Below are 19,745 nucleotides of genomic sequence, written 5' to 3' on the forward strand. Positions count from 1 at the left end.
TGGAGGAAACGTCATCTTTCTAACTTTTCTAACTGTTTCTCAAGGCATCACTGATCAAGTGTATCGGTCTGGTGGTGTAACATACCATGCGTATTTCCACATACTTTTGGGATTCCTAACATTGTTTAGGTATTCGATATATTTTGTTTTTTAGCAGCATGACATTTATTAAATTATACTCATTTACAGTTCTGGTCTAACAACTGTTCAGCATGTGGTTTTATTAGTAGTAAAAGTAGTGGTGGTGGTTGTAGTAACGTTAAATAAGCTAGTAGTCTAGTAGCCAGTAGGGGGGCGAACCGTGGCCCATGGAGTAGGGACGGTGCGCCGGTAACCCGATTGATGGTTCGAATCCCGGCTGCTCCATGTCCCTGAGCAAGACGCCCAACTGCTCCGCGCGCCTTTACGGCAGCACACTGCTCCCTCTGTGTAGGGCGGGTTGAATGCAGAGAACAATTCCCCTATGGGATTAATAAAGAATAACTACTTTCTTCTTCTAGTATTCTAGTCCAGTGACGGCTAGTATCGGCAGTAGTAACTGGACGTCTGCTAGTAGGCCGAGTAGCATTGTAGGCTAACGTTATAGTGGTAGCATTGTTGTATCGTAGTATAACCATTGTAAACGAGTGGTAGTAGTAGTTGTGTAGATTAATAGTAGTAATACTGCCGTGGGCTAGTAGTAACGTGCTCGGTTGAATCATTTCGAGGGAGAAGGAAGTAAGAAACGTCGATCGTCGTCCCGTCTGCTCCGTGCTCTGGCCCTTTAAAAACGCTCGCTACTTTCCGGATTTGCTCGGCACTGCTCGTCATCGACCTCTTTCACTGCGGCTCCCATCGCCGAGCGGACTGGCCCGCTTCTCTCATCCGAGACCTCAGCGCAGACCGTCGGATCTATTCAATCAACAACGCCGGCTCCCTGAAAGCCTCCAACTCCTGTAGAAATGCAGGCTATCAAGTGTGTGGTGGTGGGCGACGGGTGAGTGCACGCTCACGCGAACACAACGCCAGCGCATTTTCTCGTGTGTTATTCGGCGAAGCGTCCGCGGATGGGTTGTGATGGGAGGATGCTATGTGGGTAAAGGGGCGAGGGCTCACCGACCGGTCGGTCGCCCGGTCTCCTGCGGTCGGCTCCGTAATGGTGGATTGATAACCGCGGTTAACGTTAGGTGCTCTGTGGGGGGCTTTCGGTTTGAGCGCATCGTGGGCTCCGGTCCATTGTGACGCGGGGAGCGGATGTGGGAACACAAGCCGCGTAGGCCACTGGAGGAAGGCTGAAGTGCTGATGCACGCTAAGGAATTTGTGGCCCTGTCAGTGGCAAACAGGCCCCGATGCTTTCATTCTGCTCACACGGTGCCTTTCTTACTGCACCCAGATCACGTTCGGCTTCGTGTGGACCGACGTTTGGAGCGGGCTCTTCGTCATTTCTACTTTTAAAACATTGGTCATTGGTGTCTATTTTAGAGGATTTAAGAATAGGCCCGAGTCCTATTTTGAATGATTAAAGTCAAAATGCTAATACTACAATTTTCAAATGCTGCATTTTTCAGTATTTCGACTTTTCTGAGACTTAGTTTTGATGTTATTCGTAGATGATCTGTTCAGATCTGTTACATATCACTTCATGCACCATCGCCCCACCATTCAAGCTCAGTTGATGCATCTTTGGGAATACCACTCAGTTGCTCCCTAAAGCCTTAACAAAAAACCGATGATGTCATCAACTTGGGCCTGGAATGTAGCCTGCATTAACACATGGGAATACAGACTGTTAACCAGGTGGTAGATATATATCCTTGCACTAAATGTGTCGCAAGTTTTTGCGCTGCATTATTTTCACAGACGTGTGTGTTTGTCGCCTCTGTGTTTGGTGACTGTGTTCAGAAGGTAAATTACAAATATCTAACAACAAGCTTTTGTACATTTTATTTTTATTAGCCCAAAATTGGCCAATATTGGAACTTTTTTTTAGCAGGATATATTTATAGGAAAAGCACATTTGGATACAATGAATGATGGCTGAATTCAATTCAGCTACCTTAGTTTAGAACTCCTGCTATTTCTCTTGCAGTCTCACTGTCACAAAATGATAGTTTAAGGAGCCATGTTAATGGTCTCAATGACGTCTCACATTGATTAATGTGCAACAGCAACTCGTCAGGACACGAGAAGGTGGAGCAAATGTAAACGGAACGCCGAATGAGATATTAGCAACTAAAATGTTATAATTAACTAAAACGTAACGTTCATAACTAGAAAGTCAAACATGGCCCCGCCCCACCAGAGGAGTCGCCCCCTGGGGGACGTTAGGAAGAATACAGGCTGTGGGTACTTCTTACTCTCAGTAATCTCAGAAACTGCACTTTTTTTGTTTTCCTCCAGTCTCTCTCTTCCATATATTTATGAATTGGATGCATAAAGCCTCTGGATATGTGTGACCTTTCAATTTCAAACTACTTCAACTCAAACCATACACTTCTTTGTTTTAATTTGCGGAACCAGAATTTGCATTGACTTCATTCTTTAAATATATTTAATAATGGAAAACACATGGTTCCAAGTCAAGGATACCGGCCTGTGAACATAAAATTGCAAATTGGGGAAGTTCCCAACGTGCTTTTAACTAATACACAAATTCTTTTCAGTCTTTTTCAGTTGCAAATTACATGCAGATGATACTTTATTTGAGAATTCCATTTTGGATGTATTCTGCAGGTGTCGAGCACTTTTTTGTTCACAGCTGCTACAGCAAAGTATTACAAATGGTCTTCCTGTGCTTTCTCCATAGCAACGGCAATAGAGGCTCTCGGAAAAATCAGGAATCAGGAATCAGGAATCAGGAAACATTTATTAGCCAAAATATGTCAAACATACAAGGAATTTGTCTTGGCGGTTAGTGCGCGACAGTAGACAGACAAGACAACAGTGCACAAGTAATAAAATAAAGTGGGATGAAATGCTAATGCAATGGGTTAGTAGAATAAGGCTAAGGCTATGGGTTAGTATAAAACAAGGGAATAAAGTTAAAAAAAGTTAAAAAGTTAAAAAGAAAAATATTAAGCATAGAGTGCACTAACAAACAAGTAACAGACAAGAGACAAAGTGACAAGTGACAAAGTGATGAATTGCAGTTAAAGTGGCGTGTGCAGTATGAGGGGGAGTGACCGGTGGAGTGTTATAGTCAGGGAGTGGGGGACCGGCTCTGTTGACGAGCCCGACTGCCGACGGGAAGAAACTGTTGGTGTGGCGGGAGGTCGTAGTCCTGATGGACCTCAGCCTCCTGCCAGATGGAAGGGGCACAAAACGGATAGACGAAACATTAATTGTTAATCTAAAATCTTAAATTCAAAGTGGTGAAGCGACAGCATTGTTACACTATCGGACTCACACTGTTTCTTGGTTGAAAGTGAAGGATAGACTTTGACAGACATAACGAAGAGCTGAAAGGGGGGGTCTTCAAACCACCAAAATCCCACTGCATTTTTTTTGTTTCTGTGTAAAAATGTTCTTCATTGAGCAAAATGTGCACTTCCTGGGCTTCCTGTTCAGTACAGTAGGGCTCAGGAGGGGAGGGGCCGCTCTGCGTACTGTTTACTAGCAGAGGAGGTAGGTTGTGCACGTGAGTGTGTGGAGGGGGGGGTTAACATAGGGGGCTACTGTGTCCCTCAGGCGACATGAATGTAGGCCAGTGTCTTGTGCCACAGAAGGAGAATGGAGGAGCAGCCTGCTTTGACGCTCTTTCACACAGACTTTGTGGAAGCGTTTTCCTACTTTCGTTTTTGCTCATGTGTCCTCTTGTCCCTCGTTCCTCAGGGCGGTGGGTAAGACCTGTCTGCTGATTAGCTACACCACCAATGCCTTCCCTGGGGAATACATCCCCACTGTGTAAGTAAACCACGCTCTGCACATACTGAAGTGTATTGGCAAGAGTTTGGCAATGAATTATGATCCATGGGTTCCCATTCAAAAAATGGAGATTTATTTTAACCTGTCAACATCCAGCATCAAATAACTACTTATTTAACCTGTGCCGCTATCTTTCCTTAATATTTTCAGTGTCTCACAGACACAGACGTGGGCCTAAGACCACCCCAGCACTCACATGAACTGAAACAGAAAATAACTGTGCACAGTACTCTACTTTTGAATTGGTTAAATGCATTTATTGACTCTATTCTGCTCGGATCAAACAACATTTTTAAGTCTCGGCAAGAAAGCATCATAGTACATTTCCCAAGATATTAAGTGTAAGTGTAAATACACACTGAAAGGTCTAAAAATCTAATTTGTGTATTATCAAGTGAGAACTATTTCCTTTGAAACAAACCGTACTTTAAAAGTGTGTCATCCTTATCCAGAGCCAACTACACAACTGTTGGATGTGAACCCAGAGTTCAGATCTTTTGTGTGCGCTCCCTCGCCTGCATTCTGCTGAGTGTAGTCTCTGCCTTCTTGCAGCTTTGACAACTACTCTGCCAATGTGATGGTGGATGGGAAACCAGTGAATCTGGGCCTGTGGGACACAGCGGGACAAGAGGACTACGATAGGCTCAGACCACTGTCTTACCCACAGACGGTATCCAAACTACCCCCTCCCCCCCCCCCCCCCCCCCCCCACACACACACACACACACTCAGTTCTATCTGAAGCCTCTAAAGTGATAAATATATGTATAAAACATTTAAAGAGTAAAACAGGGGAACGTTCGTGATTGGCATGTCCGCAAAGACAACAAGGCCAAAACACCAAGCAGACAGAACTTGTTCCATAACAAAAGGGAATCCGCTGGGGAGGAGCGGCCAACTCTGTTCACGGACTGTAATCCTACCCGTCCTGCTTTTATGGAGTTTTGGACATAAATAATCACTAATACACTTAGTGATATGTCCTGTAAAGATATATGAGTAAAAGGCCTCAATTTAAAAAGACAGACATATGTCAGTGAATATTAAGCATGTTGAGTGTTAATAGTGTTGAGTGTTAACTTCATTCAAACAATATAATGTTAAGGAACTAGAAAATGTGTAGTTTATCTGTACGCATTATACTCAAATAACACAAGTGTATTCCTACACTGTTACACCAAATATGACTAGTTAGGTTGCATAATCAGTTACCTTAAATTGTAAATGACATGAATACTACTTACTCAGAAGGACAAACATTTGGTCTCGTATATAAATTAAATTAAAAGTAAAGTAATTCCTAAAAATATTGTGAAACAACTAAATAAAAGGATTGCTATTCTTTTGCTAAACGATAATGCAAATCATTTCATAAGTAGTTACAACCAAAGTGCAATAAAGTAAAGTAAGTATTTTTTCACTTAAAATTAAATAGTATAAAAAAAGTATACTGTAAGTGTCAATTCAGAATGAAGATGGATCCAACGCTCACACCCACAGATCTCCTAATCAACTAGCCGTCTCTCTGGTTCTCTCCCAGGATGTGTTCTTGATATGCTTCTCCCTGGTCAGTCCGGCCTCCTTTGAGAACGTCCGAGCCAAGGTCAGTACGCTGACTGACCAACGCCCGCCCCCCTGTGTCCCCACACCGAGTCTGACCACCAGGAAGCATATCTTTGGCTCCGCCTGACTTATTACACTGCTGCTCGTTCAGACCTCGGCTTAGAGCGGTCTGGACTTGACCTGACCCCGTGTACAGAGACGCGCTGTAAGGCGAGGCCTGAACAAGTCCACGCACTCTGCAGAGGGAGCGAGACGGCCGGCCGTGGTTTGGTCTGCTGAGCATCATGGGACGCTCTCATATGAAACCACACTTTTGCTGAAGGTCCAACCTTCCTCTGTAGACTCCCATCAGTGATGCCTGATGATGTTTCGTGTTCATTCAACCATGCTTCCATTCAGACCGATTTATTATCTGCTAACTCTTCTCTCTCTTCTCTCTCACTCACTTTGTCCTCTTATTTATGAAAATGTACATTATGTGTGTGGTGCCCTAGTGGTACCCTGAGGTGAGACACCACTGCCCCAACACGCCCATCATCCTTGTGGGCACCAAGCTGGACCTGCGAGATGACAAGGACACTATTGAGAGGCTGCGAGACAAGAAGCTCTCCCCCATCACCTACCCACAGGGCCTGGCCATGGCCAGAGAGATTGGTGAGGCAGCGAGTGCCACGGGCACAACAACCTGCATGTCGAATGAAGATTGTCTCATTACCTTTGTTTTGCAGCAAATTTAAAAAACACCAACAGGTGTTAGTTATTGTACAGTAAATGCTGCATTTATTCTTATTTAGATATGAATGATGAACCTAAGAGGATCCAAATCAAGAATTGAAAGAGATTCCTAAATGAAGTGGCGTTATGACGTGGTTAGGCTAGCAGAGCAGAAAGACTACGTATCTGGGACCACCGTTTACTAAATCAACATCATGCTGTACTTAAGAAGACTTGAAACTAGAGATTGAGACCATAAACTCACATTTACAATGTGTACTGAGGGAAGAAATCAAGAGATAAGTAGAGTCATTTTCTCAATGACCTCTGTAGGACCAGAGGAGTCGCTTCCTGCTGGCCATTGGAGGAATCCAGATTTCACTCTTCAGAGCTTGAGGTTGAACCTTATGTTCAAAAGTGTTTCGAGCACCAGCATCCGTTTGGAAAACCTCCCCTTTTACAAACGGTCTGACAGTCTGCCCCACTCAGTCCTGGTTCTGGTTCCCCCATGGCTCCCCTCCCTCTAATGGGCCCTTCAACGAGGCGTGGGCCTCCAGCAGCGTGGTGTCGCTGTTGGCTCCTGGAGGAGCAGCGAGGAGAAGCTCTGCTCCAGGAGGAGGAGGAGGAGGAGGATGAGGAGGAGGAGGAGGAGACGCTGCTGCTCGGAGCTGAGCTCTCCTCGCTCCGGATCTTCAAACTGCAGGTCGAAGGCTGCAGTGAACCTGCTGGTGAACCTGCTGCATGATTGATCTGATTGATGATTTTAATCCGATGAAAAGCCCCAATGACCCACCATGAAAAGAACTTTAAAAGGAATAAACCAAAGTAGATCTAGAAACCTGTCACTGATGGTCTCTTTTACTTATGCAGGTCATTTACAACCATCAGTGTTTCAAGTAACGTTCACATATATGTTAAGGCTATGACAATGGCCTCACTTGAAGTCCGGCTGCATCACAGCACCTCCCTGATCTTTCTCCCAGCAACTGTCTTTGTAGTGCACTACTTGTCTCTTCCTGAGCGCATTTAGCATCCTCAGCGCCCCCCGCTAATCCCGCCTCATCGCATTGTGATGTTCAGTTGCCGTGACTCACTGCCTCCCAAAGGTGTCGCAGACGGTGTTAAAGGATCCAACAAACACCTCATTTGAAGCACACTGACATCCCCACGTTTGTTCCCATCCTGCCCTCTTGCTTCCTCAGGGGCCGTGAAGTACCTGGAGTGCTCTGCGCTGACCCAGCGAGGCCTGAAGACGGTATTCGATGAGGCCATCCGCGCCGTGCTCTGCCCTCCGCCTGTGAAGAAGAGGGGGAAGAGGTGCACCATGTTCTGAGGAGGAAACGTTGCTTCAACACTACACTACATCACCATGTACAACAACCACTACTTCTCTAAGAGGATGAGAGAAACTAGCACGAGTGAGTGTGCACTGCTGAGATTGCTTTCTTTATATTGATGTTTTTTCAAAGCAACATTGGTATATTTAATCCAATTTTTTTACCATAACTGAATAGGCTCATAGCGTCTCTGTGAAAGACATTGAGTGTCCACCTACTTTGTACTCATACAACCACATCAAGTTGCCATGGGGGCTGACAAAGGTCTCTATTTACTGCTTTCTGCGACATCTCTTCTTTTTCAGCCATGCTTGCTTGAATTAAGGCACTGTTGACCAGATGGAAAGATAACTATGAATACGCCTTCAGGTCTGAAGTTACCCTCTGTCCCTGATCTAAGATCAGTGTGCATTCTACTGGCATGCTGGCAAACATCTGTTTAAATTATTATTATTATTAATCCACTTAAATGTTAAGTAATGTGGGGTTTTCACCAGAAATAAAAAGGTGAAAGAGACAGATTTATTAGAACCTATTGCTGTACTTCATCTTCTTAGAGGGCCCAGACTCGAAATCCAGTTTCATTCTTCTACCTGCTCCCTATTTTCCAATGTTTTTGTATAATTGACCAATGGGGACAATGATTCAGCCGCGATGGAGACTCATTGTCAATATGCGTCCACTAAAAGTCTTATACCGTCAATGTGTGTCCACTGAAAGTACCTATTGTTGCCTCTGACCGGCTCAGATTGTTTTAGGAAAGAACTCTACAAAAAGAAAAGAGAGGAGGACTCCCGTTCTGAATAGAAACAAACTATTATCTATTAGCCTGATGTTGCTAATACAATGTGATGTGCAATGTAAGGAAACTATTGTTTGTTACATGCCATTTAGCTGACTCTTTTATCCAAAGCGACTTACAATAAGTGCATTCAACCATAGCCATACATATAACCATATTTCTTATTGAAAGATGATCGAGGGTCTGTACCAAATAAAGACTTTCTCTAGTCTGGTCCTATTCTTAGAATGTGATGTGTTTATACGGACAGGAAATGATATTCAACATTTCATGCCTCTTGCTATCAGAGGATTTCAATAAAAATGCTGATTTATTATTCAGCCCTGGTGAGTTGGCTTGTTGGAAGACAGTGGTGAACACGTGAGAGTTGGACAGAGGGGTCACAGGAAGAGTTTGTTGTGTTGGAGGACAGAAAGTGTGAAATGTCATGGCTGAAAATGATTTGGACTGTGTAGGGGGGGGTCTTTGAACTCGATGGCCACCTGTATTGATTTGAGCCGGAGTACACCGGTGCTGTAACTCTATGCATCACAGAAGAAGAACCCCATATTTAGAGTGGGGCTTTGTTGGACACACACACACACACACACACACACACACACACACACACACACACACACACACACAAACAAACGGAAGGTGAGCGATAAAGAAAAAGGTTCTATTGCTCTGCAGGGTTCTGACATAATACAACAATCTGAGTCTGTCAGAGGTAAAAAGCATTGATTGATAGAGCGGTTGCTCTTAGTAATTATGTTGCAGGCTCTTTGGCGTCTGCAGTGTTCTCAATACTGGACCAGAAATGGTTATTCCCATTGGACGCTCAGTCACAAATAAATGGGAAGATAGGGTCCAGGTGGAAAAAAGGCAGCATCATTATTTTTAGTTTCGTGGCAATATTCTGCATGTAGGAAATAGGTGTATTTAATGAAATTGCTGCATGGATCATGTGGATCAGGGTAATGTTCCAGTTTGGGAAAGCTGGAGCAGTCAAAGGAACAAAGCAGTGCTTGGGCTTTGGGCATCTCAGCACTATGTAATTGCTGCTGATAGAACGATGGACAGAACTATGATGTGTTCCTCTGAAAGGATTATAAGGAAATAAGTGTCAACTCATCACTTGCTTTGGGCTTTTTATTATGTTTATTGTTATTATGTTAGACCTCCACAAGTACGGCTTACTCTTGATCTATTGTTGAATAGTAGTTAGACAAAACAGATGTACTCACTTGGTTTCCGAGCCTCTTCATGAAAATAGAAAATAGAGAAATAAGATGATTTGCTGTCTCACCCGATCTTTGCAATCTTTTGTTGGTGGAAAGAATAATCCCCGTCATGTTACTTTGGACAAACATCTGATCTTAGTCCAGCGTCTTTGGGTAACTTCAACTAACTGTGAACACGTGACAGACGAGCATGCCAAACATGGGGGCTGTACACCCTTGCTGCCTCAGTTCTGCCTCTGGGGCTGTAGGAGCTTGCATGGGTCTTAAAATATTCTGTCTTAATTTATCCAATTTTTTTTTTAAATCTTGTCTGTTCCTGTGTGTGCGTGCGTGCGGGTCTGTGTGTGTGCGCGAGCATGCGTTATCAGTGAGACTGCTTTGTTTCACGGTTTGGGGGCAGTGCATAAAAGACAGTATTGTTTTGAGCCAAGTTTTTTAGTGTCCAGTTTTTTGGTACTATTTCATATTGTATTGTAGTAATATACAAGACTTTTCAACAATCTGTGGACATAAAGAAAAAAAGGATATTATTAACATCTAGTGATGTACAGAATACTCCTCAGAAAAGGAATGCGTTATGAATATCTACATGTACCTGAATATTTAGCTCTTAAACTAAAACAATTCAAACTAAAGGGATTATAGTCGCTTGTGTTGAAGTTAGAAGTGTTGCTAACAGTGTACAATAAAGGGGCTGATCTTCTTTATGAAATGCATTTGTGTGGTTACAGGCTGCAGTGTGTCTGTCTCCCTCGTGTGGTGAGACGCAGCACTGCGGCCCACTCCGTCACGCTGTCTTTGGTTGGCATAGCATACTGTGTGGTTGAATCATGTCGTGTGGTCCTGCCTAGCTAAGGTGTTGAACTGTAGATGAGAAAAAACACAGCAAAACACTGTAATCTACTATTGCATGGAAGTTCTCTGGTTACTTGACCCACTGTAATTCTTAGGCAAGGTTGTATAATGAAATGCATTGGCCATGTACGTATGTAATGTAAGATGACCTGTATAATTGTTCCAACTGTTTGTCTTATTTTTTATTACTTCACATGTCTGTGTGGTGAAATATTTCAATTTTTTGTATACTAAATACAAATGTATATGTAAGGCAATCTGCGTTCTGTCATGATTTTTTCCTCACCAACCAGTGGAGTAGCAAAGCTTAGGATCAGCAGAAGAAACAAGCTGTAAAGGAGGTCCACCGTGGTCACTTGTGTGTAAGTAAACACAACAAGGTTAAAGGACAACTAGCCTGCGTGGACGTTTTCTGTAGCCTCATCTAGCAACTTTTATGAAAACACCCTTACAAAGACACGAAAAAGCAACTCAATTTACCAAAGACATATTTAATGAAGTACAACATCAATTAATTGAACTTAATTGATTAATCCAGAAAGTTGTTATTTTTAGCGGCCGCCAGCTAGTCCTAATGATGACTTGCTACTTTTCAAATGAATCAAGCACATTGTAACTGTTAGCTGGGATGTTCCTCAGCTCCAGCTAAGGATAACAAGTTACACACAACAAATTGATCTAATTGTCACTGGTTCCCAACTTGATTTCCCTGAAAACAAAAGTAAAACAATATTTGTGTAAAGGAAAAGGCAGGTAAATATTGTTTTGTTGAAGAAAATGGGTTCTCGTACTCAGAGGTACTTATTCAAACGTATTCCAATACGTTTGAATAAGCACAAATAACCAAGACGACAAAGTGGGCAGGTTTAAATATTGAATTGACCTCTTATGTTGCTCAGCAGGCCAGGAATCCCCCGTCCACCAGCAGAGTGACCCCACTCGTCATGTTGCTCTTATCACTCAGCAGGAATAAGATGGTGTTCACCACGTCCTCCACCTCTGCAAGGAGACAGCTCGGTTAGCGCATAGGTTAATACACCAGTCAAATGTATACACGTCATAAAACTCCACCCACGGAAACACAACGAGGGAATCAAGTGTTGGCCTCCTTTCAGTCCGCTGGTACGAGCTCTCTGAAGAACTCTGAAGAAGATTCACTATCGTTTTACAATCCAGAGACATCATGGTCACTACGGTGTCTTTCTAGACAACCATGTCGCTGGCTTTGTGATTAGATCTGGATTATATGTGGGGGGCAGGGAGCTCAATGCCACAGCTCCACCCTCCCCTCATTACTAGTGCGCGCCCCCTTCTGTCACTCAATGCATGCTAGGAAAGCCTCCAGCAGATAATTAATAAACAATAATGGATGGGGACACGCATCTTTAATTCGGACAGAAGGGCAGTTGTATCAACAGGGATCTCAAATGTGTGTGACGGTGTATCAGGAGGGGAAGACTTGACATGGTGTCAGCCTGCTGCTGTCTGACCTGCGAAGCGGCCCAGGGGGATGCGGGACAGCATGGTCTCGGCTTTGTCGGGGTCGCTCCAGCCCAGGCGACCCATATCAGTCATCACCACCGTGGGGTTCACACTGTTCACACGGATCTGATCAAAACACAACACCGGGGCTGCAGTTCAAGCTCAAAATGAGTTAGTATTTGCGCATTCACTACAGTATATCGTGAGAGTAGTACATGAAAATAACTTATTCCTGTGCCACCTCAGCTCAGCAAAAATACTGTCATTCAGTCAGTAACAGCAACATTACGCTTCACGTCGTCAAACGGCGGAGACCAGTTCAGATTACATTTTGCTCATGTTTAATACTCTCTTCTACATTTCATTTCAATGTTATTGTCATTATCAAAGAGATATGTTACATTTGCTGAGCAGCAAAGGATTATGGCGGTTTAAAAACACCAAGCTCCCCCACATTATAAATCAATAAACAACATTTTTTAAAAGGCGTCAGTCCCCTGACGTGAGATAGAAGTGAAAATGTATGTCGATGACACTGTTTTAAGCAAACGGGGGATCCCACACTGGATTAGCCTATCATGTCTGAGCTTGTGTTCCAATACAAAACAGACTAAAGCTCATCAAAAGTGAAAGGGCTGACATACGGATCTTTAAGATCTTGTCGTAGTACTGCCTCTGCATGAGCACTGACGTAGATTGTAATACGGTTCTAGTAGTTTGAGGGTTGCCTAACAACACCCCCGAACTGATACATTTTTAGAAAGTACAGCCTCTCGTACCTTACTGCTTAAGTGAAGCAGAGTAAAGCCCAACTTTAAAACAATACCGGCCATTTGAATGATGTCTTTGGCATAGAACTTCATCAGTAATGACTAATAATATAAATCATGAACATTTAAAGTCATCAATATTTGATCAGACTCACTAACTAGCATCTTGTTGATATGATCGGTCTGAAAATAGGCACGGTTTCTTTGATCAATAATTCCGAGGGCAAACCTTTTTCTGTGTTTAGTTTTTACGCATTTCAGACAGACATACTAAAATTGCAATTTAAACCAAGGTTTTTAAATGCACACAAATTCACTGCCAAAATTAATAAAATAAAGTATGTTGTGATCTTGTGATGACATCGTTTGATTAATTCATGGTTCAATTTGAAGTGCACTTATTGAGAAGTTAAAGGATAAATGCATGTTTGGAATAATGGATCAGCTGCAGACTAATGGGGTTCCCTTTGACTCAGTTGAGAATATAAAATTGAAAGAACGAAAATATCTGCTGAAAAGCTAATTTCACCCAAGATCTCTTTAAACAAAAAGGTTCAATGTGGAGTAATTATAATGAGAAGAAGAAGAGAGAACGTATCCTTTATAAATCCCACTGTGTGGAAATGATTCCACACAGTGGGATCAGTGTGGAATGGGGCCCGGGGAGCAGTGTGGGGTTGGGTGTCTTGCTCCGGGACACTTCGACATGGAACATGGAGCAGCCGGTGTTCAAACCATCAACCCTGCGGTTACCAGCGCCCCCTCTCCACTCCACACTTACTTTTCTCCCATAAACAGATGCAGAAACAATTACCGGAGTGCAGGAAACCTACTATTTAGTAGTATGTAGTAAGTATTTGACGCTTAAACGTTTCAAGACACTCCCTGCTTAATATCTGTAACAGTTCTGAAACCAAACATACACCCTTGGTTGACTAACATTTTGCTGTCCTGCATTTGGACAATCTGTATTGTTTTGTAACAAGCCACTGATCCATGGAACACCATGTCTGCTGATGCGGGGAGCTGCAACACTCACTACAAAGTTGAATAAAGTAAATAAATATAAATGAAGCAGACATCATAGTGAGAGTGGAATGGATGAATGGCTGTACCAAGTTTACTGATCCCCTATTAAAAAACATATAGTGTATATTTAGTGTTTAATAAATTGCATGACAACCTCCAGACGTTTTCCTTTCCCACTCTCACTCGTGCATGTTCTTAATGTTGCTCACTGTGAAATCTAATATCCAGATAATCAAGGGAAGTTGAGGATACCTGGTGGGGTCCCAGCTCTAGTGCCATTACTTTAGTCATCATATCCAATGCTCCTTTGGTGGCACCTGAACAATGGAAGGAACACAAAGACAACTTTACGGTCTCTGTCTGTGTTTACTGGGGCTGCAGCCGGGAATTCATTGAAAACAAACACACACACGACTGAAATGAACAAATAAACACCTGCATCTTTAGTGGCTATCACTAAGGGTCTCAGAAAATATTGATAAACGGGAGTATTAAGCGATTATGTTTTGTTTTTGCGAATTGTGCGACTATTTCAAATAACAAAAACATTGATTTTTAATGACTAGTTTATGTACACAGATTGGTGGCAGATAGCCGCTCAGACTGCACTAAACTATGCTAGGAGGTTAAGAGTGACACAGAATAGAGGAATGAAAATACACACCCTAATGTTCTGGTCGCATGGAAGGATTTGTTCTTATAAACTATTTCATAGTTGTCAATGTAAATATTCAAAATGCATCCCTAGAGGAGCGTATGTGAGCGACGTTTCATCAGCTAAGACAAAGTGAACATGAAGCTTTACAATAGAACAGGAGCAAAAAGGACAACGGTTATCTAATGTATGGTCACTTGGGTAGTCCAAAAGAAAAAGACGTTTGTTGTTGGTTGTTATGGCGACAACGTGCATCAGAGGGGCTGTGAGAGAGCTCGGGCCTTTCTGGAGACGCATGGCCTGCTGGTTAGTTACCAGTAACTGAGCGAGGGGAGAGTTGAACTAAGCAGTTGGGACATTAATGGCAAAGTACATAAAATATCCAGCCATCTGGTAGTTAGCGAGCTAGCAAGCTTTGCACGGTTTACAGAAAATAAGGGTAATAAAGTGGTCGCTCTGGTACTTTGTCTGTATCAAGTGTATGTGCGAGAAGCAGAGTGTTTTAATTGGGTTGACTGGGCGTAAAAGCCTTTTCTCCACTGAATGGGTTTTTCAGAGGTTCATCCATGGTCACTCTGTCAGACAACGGCAACAGCACAAATAAAAATGGATACCACTCTGACTATCCTTTAACGTTGATTTAGTGCGAATCTCCCTTACCCTCTTATCGGATTTCTATAAATCAACCCACGCTGTTACCTAGAAATGCATCCATCAGCTACATCTATGTTCATGCACCTGGAACGGCTCCAGGTGCATGTTGGTGCACGGCGGGTACCCTGTTACTCACAGTAGACGGTGTGGTCTCTGAGGGCGCACTGGGAGGCCTGGCTGGACACATTAACAATGGAGCCTCCTGACCCCGTTGCCTTCATACCCCGGGCAACTATCTGACCACAGAGACAGAAGCAGTTTGACAAAGCGGACAACTAAATAGAAAAGTGTGATCAAAGCATTGATGCGCTGCTCGCCTATTACAGGAGATGTATTTTAAGTATTTTTGAACATACTGTACTGTCCACGAAACCAAAACCTGAGTTAGTCATTCATGTTTAGCTTAGTAAAACATCTACAAGCAAAAAAGGGAAAAACACCACAAAGCAAACAGAAGCCAAGAATGAAGTGCAGGGATGTAGGTGCAGGTCTTGTACCTGGGAGACATGTAGCACAGCTTTCACATTGACACTGAATGACCTGGAGATGAATACACCATAGAACACTATAAGCATAAAGGGTTGCCACGTGACAAAACATTATTTTATGACTATTTGCCGCTGCAGCTTTCTATATAAAAATCCAACAATTGCGTATTTTGTCTTACTCGTCAAACTGGTCGGGCGTGACCTCCAGAAACGGCTGCAGACTGGCATAGGCCGCATTATTCACCAGCAGGTCGATCGGACCGACGTCCAGCAGAGCCGCCTCCGTGGCCCCCCAGTCGGCCAAGTCTACACACACCGGGATGATGGACGCACACTGCGACAGTGTCGGTGCAGATAGTAGAAGGGCAGAGATGAAGGAGAAGAGCACAAACTGTCATCCGACTATTATATGTAGAAGATTATATTAAAGGTTTGAGACAACAAGAACACAACAACAGAACCAAATCCTTTTAACCTACAAAACAAATGGAACCAACACTTCTAACTCATTTCACTCTCTTCACTTTGTCTTAGTTTGAATATTTTTTTACACATCAAGATGCTATAATAATGGCAGACAAAGTCTGTTTCAAAGCAATGAAGAGTGTCAGTGCACAGCGTTTCAACCCTCCTACAACCAAGTACTTTTTAACAGCACCCTCTTTGTCACATGACGTGAAGATTTTGGAGTCTTTACACCTCCATCACACATACACCCAAGTTAAAAGGAGTGCAGTACCTCCTGCACCAGACTGCTGAGGTCGGCTTGCGTGCGTGTGACCGCTGTGACCTTTGCCCCACAGCGTGCCAGAGCCAGAGCCGTGGCCCTGCCGATCCCTGCGACACAAAACATGCATAAACAAAGACTTATTACAGAGTGGCGCTGCCACTGTGACACACACACATTCCACATGTCTTAGGCTCTGCGACACTGCACGAACAAAGCTTTTTTTTGTTCTGATCAAGTAATTCAACTAAAATAATTGCACATCTTTACAGTATGTTATTTTATTCAGCCAAACGTCTTGTAATCATGCACCAGTGTTTCCCACACATAGACTAATTTGTGGCGGTGCGCCACAGATTCAACACCAAGCACCGCAAAATCTGTTGCTCTGCCAAGTTGCAGACTTTGTCTTTGTGCATGTAGGCTGTAACAACAAGTAGTATAGTGTGTGAAATGTGTACAACAGCTATGGGAGTTGTATATTGTGTATAGTTCTATCTAGTGATGTGTGTTGTAGTACTACACCCCCCCCCCCTTCTCTCTATGGGAAACACTGTGCACATTTCACAAGGGACAGCTTGGAATGATGAACCTGAAGGCTCTGTGGATTCATTATTATTAAGTCTGTGGATCGGACTGTGAGTCCAATGTCTCTTTGGGAGACGGTTTAGGGTTGAGCCATCTAGGACGGAGCTGCCCAAACCTTTTCCCCTGCTGGACAACAACTGACTGGCGAGCAAGGGGGCAAAAGCACACACTTACGTTATCGTATTGGGTTATTAAAAGCTAAATAGTACTCTGGATCGGACTACTATTTCTTTCTTTTCTCTTGCTCACTTTTGCGCCACTCAAATAAACTTGAGTGTCTGTGCCTCCCAATTATTTAGATACCAAATTGACATCCAGAGCAAACTGGATCAGATTATTTAAAAAAATAACATAATTAGGGATTGTTTTTTCTCTACAACTCCAAGGTCTATCTGAAAAATCTTTTCTGGCGGAATAAATGGGAAGATCTCAGCGCTTCACTTTTTCCACATTTTGTTATGTTACAGCCTTATTCCAAAATGGATTAAATTCGTTATTTTCCTCAACATTCTACACACAACAACCCATAATGACAATTATTTTGCATATAATACTGTACTAAAGCCCACAAGGCTTTAGTACAGGCCTCACGGCAGAGAAACTGGAGCAGTAAAATCAGGATTTTTTTCGATCTCAGCCTGGGTGGCTCGATTTAATCGTCAGAGCCAAGGGATTTGAGGACCCCCACGTGGAGAAGAGCGCCAGCTCCCTGATCCACTCAGAGGCCAAAACATGCAGAGCTCATTCACCGCAGTCTGCACCATTTTTGGACAAATTTGCATATGATATTTACTACTTGTTAGAGTTGTGTTTGGAGCATTTTAAACGGATAAGACCAATCTCTAAACAGTGTGACACATCATTATATTTGTTCATGATGAGTATATTTTATAAGACTGTATGTGGGAGAATTATCGAGGTTCAACAGGATTTGCCCCCATTTTGGGGGCTAAGGGGGCGAACTTGGGCCCGCTGGCTCAGTTATTCGGCTCCGCTGAATATGGACGTAAATCTGTGTCATTGGATTTTGAAAGAAAAAGGTGATTGAATTTCTAGCACTGAATATTTATGCATTGAAATCATGTATCTGAATGTTTTTCAATGTTAAAATATTCAACTGCAAAAAATGAAACTGCAACATCCGGGAACCCAAGGAAGAGCAATCGATTCTAGATTCAGGGTCGGGAGTGTGCGTGAGCCGCTGCAGCGTAGTGGGGGGGCAGCAATGGTCGTGCATGTAAACAGCATAACCTGCATGTACTGTCAGGGTTATGCGTCTGCACACGCTCCGCTAACGCCGCTGCCCCCCCCCACTACGCTGCAGCGGCTCATATGCGCTCTACAAGCGCGTCCCTGGTTTCAAAAATCACTCCCAACAGCATCCTTAACTTAATTCAAAACTAGAAGAAAATGCGTATTCTGACCAGCTGTACGTTCTCTTTTAACTTCCGCTTAGTTCATGTCCAATACAGTCTGTTAATGTACAAATGTCAGCTGTCTATCACTGAATCTTACAGACACAAACCACACTGATGGCATAAAGTTAAATTTAAAACACTCACCGAAGCCCCATTATTAATGGACATGGCTGAAATCCGGTGATCATGCTAGCCGACAAGCCGAAGTTGTATTGGGGCGCTCGCTCCTTTTGCGCGACGCACGCTCCCGATCTTGAATCTAGAATCGATTGCTCTTCCTTGGGTTCCCGGATGTTGCGGTTGAATTTTTTGAGGTTGAATTTTTGCGGTTGAATTTTTTGCAGTCGAATTTTTGGCAGTTGAATAATTTAACGTTGAATTATTTGCAGTTGAATTTTTTGCAGTTGAATATTTTAACATTGAAAAACATCAGATACATGATTTCAATGCATAAATATTCAGTGCTAGAAATCTAATCCCCTTTTTCTTTCAAAATCCGATGACACGGATTTACTTCCATAGCTGAACTATTTAAATATGACATTATGATATGATTATGACTGACTGTCCTGTAGTTGTGAGTTCGTGTGTGTATCCTATTTTAACGCGGTCTAGCTGGGACTAGTTATATATGTTGAAGTGGAGCCTTTACCTTTACCCGCTCCGGTAACCAGAGCTCGTTTGCCCACAAATGAAATCTCCATGATCGGTTAAATCCTCCGTGAGCTGCGGAATGAAGTGCAACGAGAGGCGGTTAGAGAAGCGATGAATCCCGTGACAGCACACGGAGCTTATATAATTACTTTTACGCGAGCCAAACGACTTTCTCCTAAACCCGACATACTCAACCGACGTTTGGAGTCATTCTACGACACATATTTGCACAAAACAGGCAGAGACGATTATTTTTTCGGTTTTATACAAACGTTACTTTACAGGAAAGTCAACGCTTTTGACAATAACAGACGCCAGTTAACATGGTCGCCTGTCAAACCGTAACACCGGCATTGAAGTCAATCAGACGGGGTTTTGCGGGTGTGAGGATCAGCTCACCGACTTGCTGTGCAGACTGCGGCGTCTCCGTGTTTCTCCGCAAGGGTCAAAAAGTAACACGGAAGTTATCGATCGTCTTCAACTCAGTCCCGAACAGTCACCGTGAACACGCCCCCACGCGCGCGCGCCCGTGCCTACATCACGTTCAGGTTTTCATAAAGGTGCCTGATATTTCTTACTTTATTCCAATAGCAATTGAAGAGGACACACTCAAATCACTGCAATAATGCACTGATAACAGTAAATGTTCCTTAACATTTCAGATTTTACACAGTATGGATTCTTCCATTAAGCACAAAAAAGAAATATTTCCAACTTAGATCTCACTTAGTATAACTTTGCTCTGTGTATCATAAATGAGTTGTGATCCAGAACAATTACAATTGTATCATTGTTAACTCTTCACTTATTTTATGGTTCAGAAACTTGTTGTATCATTTGTGTACAATGTAAGAACTCACGTCTTGTTGCTGATTGAAA

General features: G+C 43.0%; 2 protein-coding genes across 2 annotated transcripts; one reads left to right on the forward strand and one right to left on the reverse strand.

Annotated features, from left to right (window-relative positions):
• The first annotated feature begins 288 nt into the window (after window positions 1-288).
• rac3b (Rac family small GTPase 3b) lies at window positions 289-10,658 on the forward strand. Its single transcript, XM_040175739.2, has 6 exons — window positions 289-976; window positions 3,812-3,883; window positions 4,457-4,574; window positions 5,445-5,507; window positions 5,962-6,121; window positions 7,384-10,658. Exons 1-6 carry the CDS (start codon window positions 942-944, stop codon window positions 7,512-7,514), a joined length of 579 nt encoding a protein of 192 aa, XP_040031673.1. The 5' UTR covers window positions 289-941; the 3' UTR covers window positions 7,515-10,658.
• Window positions 10,659-10,872: 214 nt separating this feature from the next.
• On the reverse strand, window positions 10,873-19,398 carry dcxr (dicarbonyl/L-xylulose reductase). The gene is made up of 10 exons (XM_078103266.1): window positions 19,266-19,398; window positions 18,865-18,938; window positions 16,219-16,316; window positions 15,659-15,813; window positions 15,489-15,531; window positions 15,128-15,227; window positions 13,935-13,999; window positions 11,892-12,009; window positions 11,285-11,400; window positions 10,873-11,110 (listed from the first exon to the last, which is right to left on the reverse strand). The coding sequence occupies exons 2-9, from the start codon at window positions 18,914-18,916 to the stop codon at window positions 11,297-11,299; spliced, it is 735 nt and encodes a 244-aa protein (XP_077959392.1). The 5' UTR covers window positions 18,917-18,938; window positions 19,266-19,398; the 3' UTR covers window positions 10,873-11,110; window positions 11,285-11,296.
• Window positions 19,399-19,745: the final 347 nt, after the last annotated feature.

This window comes from Gasterosteus aculeatus, chromosome 5 (assembly GCF_964276395.1).
Source record: "Gasterosteus aculeatus chromosome 5, fGasAcu3.hap1.1, whole genome shotgun sequence".
Lineage (NCBI taxonomy): Eukaryota > Metazoa > Chordata > Actinopteri > Perciformes > Gasterosteidae > Gasterosteus > Gasterosteus aculeatus.